This window comes from Phyllostomus hastatus, unplaced genomic scaffold, assembly GCF_019186645.2.
Source record: "Phyllostomus hastatus isolate PE091 unplaced genomic scaffold, TTU_PhHast_1.1 phas_contig_65, whole genome shotgun sequence".
NCBI classification, from domain to species: domain Eukaryota; kingdom Metazoa; phylum Chordata; class Mammalia; order Chiroptera; family Phyllostomidae; genus Phyllostomus; species Phyllostomus hastatus.
Window position 1 is genome coordinate 3,406,749 of NW_025333932.1, and position 12,719 is coordinate 3,419,467.

The 12,719-nt window shown below is 36.3% G+C and overlaps 1 protein-coding gene across 8 annotated transcripts in view; it reads right to left on the reverse strand.

The window, feature by feature from the left end:
* The window catches only part of STAU2 (staufen double-stranded RNA binding protein 2), a 423,958-nt gene that overhangs the window by 291,252 nt on the left and 119,987 nt on the right, over positions 1-12,719 (reverse strand). For 7 of the 8 annotated variants that reach the window (XR_006786958.1, XM_045849459.1, XM_045849457.1 and 4 more), the window contains 3 exons: positions 11,056-11,215; positions 9,752-9,859; positions 7,034-7,246 (listed from right to left, as the gene is read on the reverse strand). Coding sequence is in view for 7 of the 8 variants with exons in the window: in XM_045849459.1 (XP_045705415.1) it covers positions 7,034-7,246; positions 9,752-9,859; positions 11,056-11,215 (481 nt within the window). In the remaining variant the exon portion in view is untranslated. Of the gene's footprint in view, positions 1-7,033; positions 7,247-9,751; positions 9,862-11,055; positions 11,216-12,719 lie in introns of all 8 variants that reach the window. The other variant, XM_045849456.1, reaches the window with a different exon arrangement.

The following is a 12,719-nucleotide window of genomic DNA, read 5'->3' on the forward strand; positions in this document are numbered from 1 at the left end:
GTATCTAAAACACATTTTTTAAAACTCCTCCTAAGAGGTATTAAGAAAAATATAATCTAAAAGAAAAATGGGCAAAAAACATAAACAGATATCTAACAGCTAAAAAGCATATAAAAAGATAATCAATCTCATTAGGACTCAGAACATGCATATTAAAACCACAATGAGATACTATTTCACACTCATCAATTTAGCAAAAATTAAAAAGCTTGACAGCCCTACTTGGTGAGCATAAGGAATAACAGAAACTTATACAGTGCTGATAGTAATATAAAATGGAGAACAATTTGACAATGCCTACTAAAGCCAAAGATGGTACATGTATTCCCTAGCAGCATAGTCATCACATGTATATACCCTAGAAAACTGTTACCCATATGGGCTACATGGTAAGTTCAAGAATATCCATAGCTACATTATTTGAAATAGCAAAAGAAAAAACCTCTGAAAACCTAAATATTCGTAAAAAGAATACATAAATTATAATGCATTCATAGAATGGAATGGCATAGTGCAGTGAAAATGGAAAAGCATTGCTGCAAGCATCAATATGAATGAACTCCAGAAAAAAAGATGTTAAGTGGCACAGAATACATATAGTATGATACAATTTATGTAAAACCCAAACACCACTAAAATTAAGTAAGATCTCAGTAAATGGAGAAATATCCTCATGGGTCAGAAGACTCAATATTGTTAAAATGTTAACTTTTCTCAAACTGATCTATCAGGTCATTTCACTCCCAATCAAAATCCCAGCAGGCTTTTTTGGTAATAACTAATAAGCCAATGCTAAAATTCATGTGGAAATGGAAAGGACAAATAACCAAAACAATTCTGCAAAAAAAGGACAAAGTTAGGAGAATCAAACTATCTGATTTCAACTTCAATAAGTTATGGTAATCCAGACAGTATACACACTATTGGCATAAACACAGAGAGAGACCAATGAAACTGGAACAGCATCCAGGAATAGATCCACACCTAAAAGGTCAACTGACTTTTGACAAAGGTGCAAAAGCAACTCAGTGGATAAATAATAGTCTTTTCAATCAATGGTACTAGAACCACTGGCTATCCAGGTGCAAAAAAAATTTTTTTGGTAATCCATACTTCATACCATTTCCAAAAAATTAACTCAAAAATGGCTCAAAGACTTAAATGTAATATCTAAAGCTGTAAAAATTCCAGAAGAAAATACAGGGGACATTTTTGTGACTTGGTTGCATGAAAATTTCTTAGATATAACACCAAAAATAACATTCCATAAAGTAACAACAATAATAAATTGGACTTACTCAAAATTATTAACTTCTGTTCTTTGAAAAAACAGTCATAGGCTTGGAGAAAATATTTGTAAACTATATATCTGATAAGAACTTGTATCCAGAATGTATAAAGACTTCTCAAAATTCGATATTAAATTTATATTTAAAATGGGCAACCAAAAATTTTTAGGTGGGCAAAAGATTTGAACACCTCCTCAAGCCTCACATGCTACTAAACACATTAAAAATGCTCATGTCATTAGTCACAATAGAAATGTAAAATCAAACCACAATGAGATACAAAACACATGTATTTGAATGACTGAAATTTAAGACCATACATGTTAAGAAGGATGTGCAGCAACGAGAATCACACACATGGTTTATGGAACATAAAATAATCCCTTTGAAAAATTATTGGCAGTTTTCTAAAACATTGAATATACACCTACTAGATGACCAAGCCATTCCACTCACAAGTATTTGCCCACAAGAAACAAAAGCCTATGTCCATAAGACATATACATAAATGTTCATGGCAACTTTGTTTGCAACAGCCCCAAACAAAGGGGTTCGATCCCTAGTCAGGACATATACCTAGCTCGAGGGTTCGATCCCCAGTCAGGGTGCATGCGGGAGGCAACAAATCGATGTTTCTAACATAAGTGCTCTCTCCCTCTATCAAATCAATGAACACAACCTTGGGTGAGGATTAAAATATATATGTTAAAAGGCTTAAAAACAAAAACCCCTTTTTAAATATTCTTTCTGCATGTAAACTTTCTTCATGTATTACTCCTAGAAATGAAGGTTTGCATGTATCATATGGTCAGAACTTTATTTCCTTGAAAATTTATTCTAAAACAGGTATCAGAGACCAGTATAATCACTATGTTACAGATGACACTGGTAACACTAAACTTATGTAAGAGCCACTATACATCGTTCCAGCTCTTCCTGGGAACTGGTGAGTCTCCACCACATCTAGTTTGATGCTGCAGGTATGGCCTCCAGGTCAGATACTGAAGGGTCTTTGAAATTATGTTTAAGACTTTGGACTTTTTCCAAAGAGCAAATCACTAAAATATTTTAAGCAGAGGTATGACATGATCTAATCAGTATCTCTAAAAGATAACACTTTTCCCTGGCTGGTGTGGCTCAGTGGATTGAGTGGTGGCCTGAGAACCAAAGAGTTGCTGGTTCGATTCCCAGTCAGGGCACATGCCTGGATTGCAGGCCAGGTTCCCTGGTGCAGGCCATATGAAAGGCAACCACACATTGATGTCTCTCTCCCTCCCCCTGTGTCTAAAAATAAACTAAATCTTTTAAAAATATATAAAAAAATAAAACATTTTAAAAGACCATTTGATGTCAAGAGTACTTGTAGGAAGGCCAATTTTAAACCAACTGTAATAATTCAGGTGAGAGATGGTTGTGAGTTGGACCACAAAGGTAGCAGAAGGATGGAAAGAAATGGACCAAATTAAGAAATATTCAAGTGATGGAATTTATAGGACTTGATGACTCATTAGATGTAAGGGGTAAGAAAAAAGTAAGAAAAGACTCCCAGGTTTCTGTTTCAGCAGCTGGATGGTGGTTCCAGTCACTACAATAAGGAACATGGGGGAGAAAGCCATTTAGAATATGATGAGTTCTGGCCATGAGTTTGAGGTGCCTGTGAAATAGTAAGTGAAGATATCCAAGAGGCAGATGACAGCCCAGAAGAGTATGTGGGAATCATCCCCAGAAAAAAAAAAATGAACCAAAGCCTGAGAAGTATGAAGTATGAGCCTAGAGAGAGAGTAAGAGAGAGAATGAGAATGTCGATACTGCAACAGTTAGGTGGGAGGGAAGAAGAGAGAAAAAGGAAATTTCTACTTTTTGATAAAATCTGGTTTCCCCTTCTATTTATATACCAAACAATAAAAATTAAATTTTAACAAAGGGAGTAAAAAAGGACTGATGAGAAAAGAAAAATAGAGGCAATAATTTATGTCAGATTGAATACCGATGAAAAGGTAAAGAGAAGATTTTGAGTCTGGCGTTAGGAGAGGTATGCCTAGTTCCTGAAGATGTTCAAATAAATGTACTTCCGTGGCATGTTGCCTTGTTCTGTTTAATTGGCTTCCTTCATAGAAATGTCTTAAGTGTCAAAGATATTGTTGATATAGATTCCAATAACAAAGGACCAGAGTATAAACCCAATTAAATATTAATGGAGTTCTGAGAACACTAAGATTGATTAGTTTCTTCCCTTGACTGATTAACTACTCATACCCTTGATGATTAAGTTACTCCTTGGATATCAGCTCTTAGATTGTCACTCTACAAACCAGTAAGGACAGTCTTGTAACAGTTGTGCCCAGAAAATTTTATCAGAAAGTCTTATTTGTCATCTCATCTTATACAAGATTATAAACCCAAGACATCCTCAGGAAGTCTTACATTTTAACTCTACAGGGTAAATCCACAGGTAGTTCAAAATCAATCAGTTTCAAATGGGCACTCAAGTCACATGACTAGACCTGACCCCTGACTCTGTTATGTAAACACCAAGGACCTCCTCTGTAAAACAGGGATGATACCTACATTACAGAGTATCTGAGAGGATCAAATGAGACAATGTAACAGTTTTAAGATATTTTTAAATCAGGGCAAGTCATCAACAAGTATTTTCTCTTCTATTGCATATAAAGAACTGTAGACCCTGGATGTACAAGACATATAGGAAGAAACAAAAATGCTGAAAACCGAGGTACTATTCCAAGATGATCCATCTATTTATTGGCCCTCTATAAGGTATGATCATACTTATAATTATCAAGATTCCAACTCACTGTATGCATACTACTTTCTCAAAATAACCTTACATTTCAGAGGGTACCTACAGACTTTATTTTAACCTAAGACAGACATGGACTTGAACAATGATTAAAAAAAAAAAAAAAAAAAAACAGACAGACATGGTACAAGTAATTTCAAGTGTGATGTATCTGAGAAAAAATGCAGAGACTAACCTAATCTGGGATTACGGAAAGTCATAGAAGGCTTCCCCAAATAAGTACGTTTTTTTTAATTTATTTTTTATTTGGCCCTGGCTGTGTAGCTTAGTGGACTGAGCGCGGGCTGCGCACCAAAGTGCCGCAGGTTCGATTCCCAGTCAGGGTACATGCCTGGGTTGCAGGCCACGGCCCCCAGCAACCGCACATTGATGTTTCTCTCTCTCTCTCTCTCTATCTCCCTCCCTTCCCTCTCTAAAAATAAATAAATAAAATCTTTAAAAAAATTATTTTTTATTTTATTGTTGTTCAAGTACAGTTTTCTTCCTTTCCCCCCACCACTCCCCCTGACCCGGGCCATCCCCACCTCCCTCCCCTGATTCCACCCCCTGTTGGTTTTGTCCAGGTGTCCTTTATAGTTCCTGAAAATTCTTCACCCTTTTCCCCCCATTACCCCCTCCCATATCCCCTCTGGCTACTGTCCATTTGTTCTTAATTTCAATGTCTCTGGTTATATTTTGCTAGCTTGTTTGTTTTGTTGATTAGGTTCCACTTATAAGTGAGATCATGTGGTATCTGTCCCTCCCTGCCTGGCTTGTTTCACTTAGCATAATGGTCTCCAGTTCCATCCACGCTGTCACATAGGGTAGGAGTTCCGTCTTTCTTTCTGCTGCATAGAATTCCATTGTGTAAATGTACCATAGTTTTTTGATCCACTCATTTACTGATGGGCATTTGGGTTGCTTCCAGCACTTGGCTATTGTACATTGTGCTGCTATGAACATTAGGGTGCACAGGTTGTCTTGGATTGGTGATTCAAGGTTCTTAGGATATAATCCTAGCAGTGGAATTGCTGGATCAAAAGGTAGTTTCATTTTCAGTTTTCTGAGGAAATTTCATACTGTTTTCCATAGTGGCTGTACCAGTCTGCAATCTAAATAAATAAGTTTAAACTCAGATCCAAATGGTGGACAGATAATAATTTTGCTTTTAATGGCTATAGTTAAAATTAACAAGAGTTATATTTATACCCTACTATAAAAATGTACAGATCTTTTATAGCTTAATGGTTTACTACTGTTAATGTGTTAAGATTAGATTTAGTTGAATAAATTAGATAAAAGTTACCGTGCTGCCATTCTGACGTAGAACACTGTTATTCCATCATAGATAAGCTACAAATTTTATATATAAAAAGATTTAAGAAAACAGACCATGTATATATTCACCTACATATAAAATGTTAATAGACAGAATTAGACATTAAATAACAAAGTTAATATTTATTGGGTACTTATTATTTGTATTACTAATAAATACTTCATAATAATTACTCGTGCATTCTGTGTATTATTTCAGTTCATTCTTATAACAGTCCTATAAAGCAAGTTGAAATATTATTCCTACTTTATAAATGAGGAAATGTAGGATTAGAAAAGTTAGCTAACTTGCTTGGGCCTTGTGGAGACACACTCAAAACTGATTCCAAAAGTCACATTCTTAACAGCCCCATCCTTCCCGACTGTGGAGAGCAGATGAAAGAAAGCCAGCCCTCCTTAGAACCGCCGGGACTCACGAGGAGGGTATCTATCGGGCATTTATTTTTAGTCTACCTTACACATAATGTAGAATACTATTTCAGGGAAAACATAGCCTACATCTTCTCAGTGATGTAAGGATAGTATTCATTAAGTAAGTAAGAGTAAGTATTTTTATAGTCATTTAGGTAAATACATATTTTTAAATATAGCAAAGGCATAAAGGCAAAAAAGACACTACTGGAGGAGTTAAACAAAAGAAATTTATGAAAGATAAAATGTATTTAATTTCTGCAACACTTGATTTGTAGAGCCTGATAAGAAGAAGCCTGCTAAATGAGAGATGCGGAGCAGGCTACTGACACACTGAGAAATGCAGCCTTTCTGTGCAAATGAAACTAGAGTCCCATTTATGTCATATGTATTGAACACTCATGGGCACTGTCCTGTTCCTAGTGCCAATTCATCTCATTTCTCTGACTTTTCTCCCTTTTCTGATTAATGTAAATAAAATTTGAACCAATAAAATAAAAAGAGTCATTGGAAAAAGCTGTGTGTTCTGTATCCTTCTTTGGCAAGGCACACATGGCTGAAAGAATGGAAACAAAATACCAGCATTTGCCTCCAGGGCTCCCATGAGGATAAGCTGATAAAATTTAGCCCAGAACTAAGTCCGGCACACAGGGTGCTTCTATTCACTAGCTGCTGCTGCTGCCACAGGGTCCGCATTCTTCATGATTTCTACCCTGTATCCTATAACCATTTCAGATATCCTAAGAAGATACTATATAGCAGTGTGGTGTACAGAAAGAGCATTGGGTTAGAGATCAGAGTAGTTTAGGTTGCTCCATGCAACAGGTGAATAGAAGCAAGCAAATGCTTTAAATGTGTTACACAAAACCTAATTTGTAAAATGGGGGGTAATGCCCTCTACCTTACACAATCATGAAGAGAATTATACTAAAGGTGATAATGAACAGTAAAGTATTATTAAGCCATAAAAAACTCTAAGTATGTAAGGTATTATCTGATAAACAAACACAGATATACAAATGTCTAAAAAGCAAAATGGAATTGTTACTGATTTACAGTCACATGTCCAACCCTGATTCTGGGACTACATAGAATCTATAGGTTTAGACACCTGCCCAAAGGAAAAAACTTTTATCTACAGTTATCATAATATTTACACAGTAAAGCTTACTAATGTTCACAAGCACATACTTACTTTGACTATTGTTTTAGGGCGTTTTTTAAAAAATAGTTTTGGCTTTTCAACCACAGGAAGAGGTGGAAGTTTCTTAAGCTCCTGTAAGACAGTGGTTGCAGCGCGCTTCTTGGACAGTTTTTTGCTATTTCCCTCTCCTTCTGCAGAGAACTCTCCCACTGACACCCGAGTAACAAAGCTTTTCATATGGGGTGGTCCACTTTCTTTAATAACCTATAAAACATAAATACAATATTAAATAACATAGAGGTACTTAAGATGTGTTCTTAAAGCTTGGATCTTTTTTAATGTTGATGTCAGAATGAACATTATGAATGTTCAAATGAACATTTGAAAGAATTATTTCAAAATTATGGATTTTTTAAATAAAGCTATTATAAAGGTATTAAATAAGGACTACTCAACTGTGATACTTATGATGCTTAAAAAACTAAAATTGGAAATACAGAAATCTAAATAAATATATTCAGCCCTGGCTGATGTGGCTCAGTGTATTGGGTGCTGGCCTGTGAACCAAAGGGTCTCTGGTTCAATTCCCAGTCAGGGCACGTGCCTGGATTGCAGGTCAGGTACCCAGGAGGGGGTGTGCGAGAGGCAACCACACGATGATGTTTCTCTCCCTCTCTTTCTCCTTCCCTTCCCTCTCTCTAAGAAGTAAATAAAATCATATCTTTAAAACAACAAAAATAAGTAAATAAATAAATATTCAATTCATGCTCAAAATTGTTTTTTACTAGTTTAAAACAGTCAATTCTATGGTTACCCATTTCTTATGGAACAGAAAATTAAAAACATAAAACATACCACATTAGATTAGGTACACAGGACATCAAGAATGATAATGTGCACATTTCCCATTCTCTCCTCTGGACTAGTAAGTTACTGGAGGGTGAGGACCATGGTTTACTGGAGTTCTATAAGCCATCAGGCATCTGCCTGAGGGAGTCACTCAGAAACAGTTGGTGGGTGGACACTAACCTATATTTGACATAGACATCAAAGGTTGTTTTATGGAAAGGAATGTTTACTCTCTGTGACATGATCTAAGAAGGTAAATAGATATGCCATAGAAATACCTAGCTTTCTACAGCATTAGATTATGAGTCTGTCAGCTCTGAATACTCCCAAACCCAGTATTAATGCACTCTTTGAAACCAAGACAACTTTTCAAGGAAAGATGCATTCTAAAACCTGAGTACTCAAAACTTTAGTTTCTTTCAAAATTCTGACCTATAAAAGGTACCCTATTTAAATAGTTTATTATTTAACATTATATTAAAAGTTTGTCTTTTTGGATATCAATACAAAAATTAAAAACAACAATAGCTCAATAATTCAACAATGCTAATGATAAGGAATTTATAATAAGCATACTTTCCAAGTATTACTAGTTGAAATATCAAAATTGTTTAACTACTTTCTTGGACATGCTCCTGAATTAAAAAAAAAAAAAAAGAAAAAAACTACTTTACTGATCACCATTTGAACATCAAATATTCTATAACATATATTGATCCTGCCAAGGACTTCCAGGACTGATAAAACTGTTCTTATTCATTGTAGCCTTTAAAGGTCCCAAATCCAATAGTTTTTGAGTACCTGCAATTACTTCGTTTGGTTTTCCATCCTGTCCCTATCATTTCTTGCTGGGTCTATAAGCAATCAAGTAAATCCTGTCCCTGCCTTCCCCATTTTTCTGCTTTTAATCTGCTCCAGGCTGACATCAAACAGCCCAGCCTGTTGGAATTGCGTCTAAGGAGAAAGCAGACAGATTCTCAGCTGAGGTTAGTTGATCCCATGAGTGAGTTAAATGTGGGAGCTTTCTGGAAGGTGAACAATTTGAAGGAGGATACTCCACGACTATTTCAGCTTATTTCCTGGGTTTTGCCAATTTTCTGGATATCAGAGTTGAAAAAGTAAAAATTCCTTGATGTTGGAGGTACCATAATAATTAAAACATTTTTCTCTTTTAAATTTCACACAATTTTATAAACATTTTGGGACATATTTATCTATTGCTACTTGCAAAGTAGACAGCTGCTTACTTAGTAGCTTGGTAAAATTTAAACATATTTTGGCAAGTACAAAAAAATGTTATTAGCACATATGTGTCACTGAACAGTACCTCAGATATTTTCAATTTGATCCTACTAAAAACACTAAATTCTCTAGAGTGCTACAAATTAACTTATACTCAGAAAATAAATTTTATGATGAAAATTGAAATATACATACAGATGGTTTAATACTGAAAAGCCACAGAGATCAACAGGAATCCACAACATTGTAATAAGTTCTACCATATGATTTCACTCACATGTGGGATATAAAACTGAAACTCACGGATACAGACAGCAGTGTAGTAGTTGCCAGAGAGAGGAGGGTGGTGCAGGATGGAGGGGATGTGATATATGTTGACAGAAGAGGGACTGGCTTCAAGTGGTGGGCAAACAGTACAGTATACAGATCATGTGTCTTAGAAATGTACACTTGAAACCTATACAATCCCATTAACCAATGTCACCCCAATAAATTTAATAAAAATTAATAAGTTCTATTTTTCCCAGCGCCTGTATCATTTCATGACAGAGTATGAACATAAAGAAGCACATTAACTCCTTCAGGATACTAGTATACCGGTTAATTTTACTTATTGGTTTACTTAAGTTAATAACAAACAGGTTTAGGAGGGTTAGAAGGTCTCTACTGAGAACATACCTCAAAACTGACGGGCATATTTCGCTTCAGAGCAATTTCAAACACTAAGCTGATCTCAGATTTATTTGCATCTTTGTCATCATCCACTTCTTTTCCAGATTCACCATTCTAAATCACACACAAAAAACAGTATGATATTGAATCTACACTTCATAACTTTGTACATAGTCGAAAGGAAACTACAAAGACATACAGAAAACCACAGACTGGTTCTTGTGGATTCCTAGGTAACCACAGCAGCCAAGCACTTTGCTATGAGGCTCTTTGTTATTTGTTTTTAGGGGGGTTTTCCTCAAAGTAGAAGGATAAATGCTGCATGTTAAAGTCTTTCACTTAGCCATACACTAATTTGAGTTCATCTAGTTCTCTAGAAATCTCTATCACCCACTCTACCCCCCACACACACTGGTGTTATAACATGATATTTAATCTTCTATGAAAACTAAGCTGTAGAAAGAGTACAGGATGTAAACCAGAATTCCAGAGCTCTGGGTCTGGCCCTTGCACCAATTCACTTACTTATTTAACACATATTTCTGGAGGGAGGACCTCAGATACGCTGAACATAGCATAAGTAATAGAGATAGAGTAGTCCTTCTGTCAGGAGGCTTATGATGTAGTGGGAAAACAGATAACATCCTAATAAATGTGTATGGGAGAAAAATACGTAAGTGTGCTATTAACCACGATCAACCTCAGAGGCAGAGAAACAACAGGCTTGGGAAACTGCAGAGGTTGAACTGTACAGTTTGAAATAACTAAGTGGAACACTCAGTAAGAAAAGGGCTTCTAAAACATGCCTGAGGTGGAGATACTATTTTGAAGTCAACAGCAAAAGCAGCTAAAGCCATGAGAACAGGTGAAATTGCTCAAGAATAACCTCGAAATTCCTCATTTGTAAAAATTAAGTAGGACTGGAAAAATCAACAAAGATCTTATCCACTTTAAATTCCTCAATTCCAGATCAACACAATATAATCCATGCTCAAAAAATGTAGCATTAAATGCAAGGTAAATGAACATTATTTCTCATACTTGTACACATTCCAAAATCCTGAGCTGCCTGGGAAGTGTACTCCATACGTGAACCAAAGTTCTCAAAGGCAAGGTCCTCCTGGCAGGAACACACGTCTAGTACAGTAGACAGGTAATCTGAGAAGTAAATCAGAGGAGAGCACCACTCTTGTTTTCTTTCCTATCAGAACAGATTGTTTCTTCTATGTGTAAAAATGCATTTCTTTGTCTTTTCACTCATCTCACTGGGGATCTACAGAAAGAGACTGTCACATGCAGCAGCACCACACCTGAGGAGATTTTTCTGGAAGGGGTTCATTCTGCAGTGCTTGGAGGGCTTTCATGGCGGCGTTGTGTCTAGCAGCTTGTCGAGTCTTCCCTTCCCCAAAAAATTCATTATTTCCTACAGTCAGCTGAACATAAAAGATCTTAGGCATCGGGCAATGATACCTAAAATAAGAAAATAAAATATTATTGTTAGTTCAATAAAATCACTCTATAGTCATTACTAAGATTTGTTAACTGGAATTATCTTCTGTTTTTGTAAACACAAACAAACAAAAAAAAAACGGGATTATCTTCTGGAGGGTGGGCCCCTTGTAGCAAAGGCTTCCCCTACTAGGTGAGTGTTCAAGGAAGCCATCTGTGTCAGTGTACCACTGACATTGCAGTGAGAGGCTGCGCTCAGCTTCAGTGAATTTTTTTTGAAGACTCAATGCATTTGCCCATTTCATGATGGGTGATTTACGTGTGCACCTGCTCACACCACGCTGAGTATTCAGCAGTTTTTGACCAGAAATGGCATGACCCATGTGCCCAACCCCCGCTATTTACCAGATCTCACCCCAAGTGACTTTTTTTTCTTTCCCCAGATGAAAAACACCCTCAAAGGGAAACATTTTGCCAATGTGAAAGAGGTGAAACAAAAAACAGCAGAAATACTAATTAAAAGGCATCAAAATTGATGAGTTCAAAAACTGTTTTGAGCAGTAGAAAAAAAAACCTTGACAGGTGTATTGCATTAAATGGAGAGTATTTTTGAGGTGAATGAAGTTGAAACATTTAAGAATACACAATTTTTTAATAAATAAATTCCAGTTTTTCTGGATCCCCCTCATAATGTACTATGCCCTCTTATTAACCCTAATAAAGTTTTAACTTCAAGTTTTTGACAGATTTTGATGGAAGTGAGCCAAATGGTGTGGTACTAAAGGATGGGGAGCCAGCACAGAGGATGGAGATGAGCAAGGCCATTTAGGTGACAACACAAAGATAACTGTGCTTTTAGCAGAAGACAACCATGAAATGGGTGGGGCAGGGAGAGGGAGTAACACCTCCAAATTGATAAGTACTTTGCAAAAAAATAAGGAGATCAGATTCAACATTAAAAAAAAAAGACAGCCTTGGTTGGTGAAGCCCAGTGGATTGAGCATGGACCTTCGAACCAAAGGGTTGCCGGTTCGATTCTCAGTCAGGACACATGCCTGTGTTGTGGGCCTGATCCCCAGGATGGGGCATGGGAGAGGCAACCACACATTGATGTTTCTCTCCCTCTCCTTCTCCTTCCCTTCCCCTCTCTCTAAAAATAAATAAATAAAATCTTTAAAAAAAGGAAAATGACAAACCAATTCTTAGGTAGAAAGTATAATAATAAAATGTATTGAAGGTAAAATTTTTAGGTTACAGTTGAATGTGACTGAGGTAGAGAAGAATGACTAGAATGCTGCAGCGATGCAGACATGAGAGGATAAAAGCAGGTGTAAGAAGAAAGAACAAACCTAGAAAAAATTAAAAAGAAAAATTAAGGTGATATGCAATAAAACCCACTAACTCAACAATTATTTATGGAACACCTTCTATGACAGGGGAACACAACAATGAACAAAAATGCACATTATAGTGGAGAACAGACAAAATATAAGGCATACATGTAGAACATTGTATGTTAGAGACA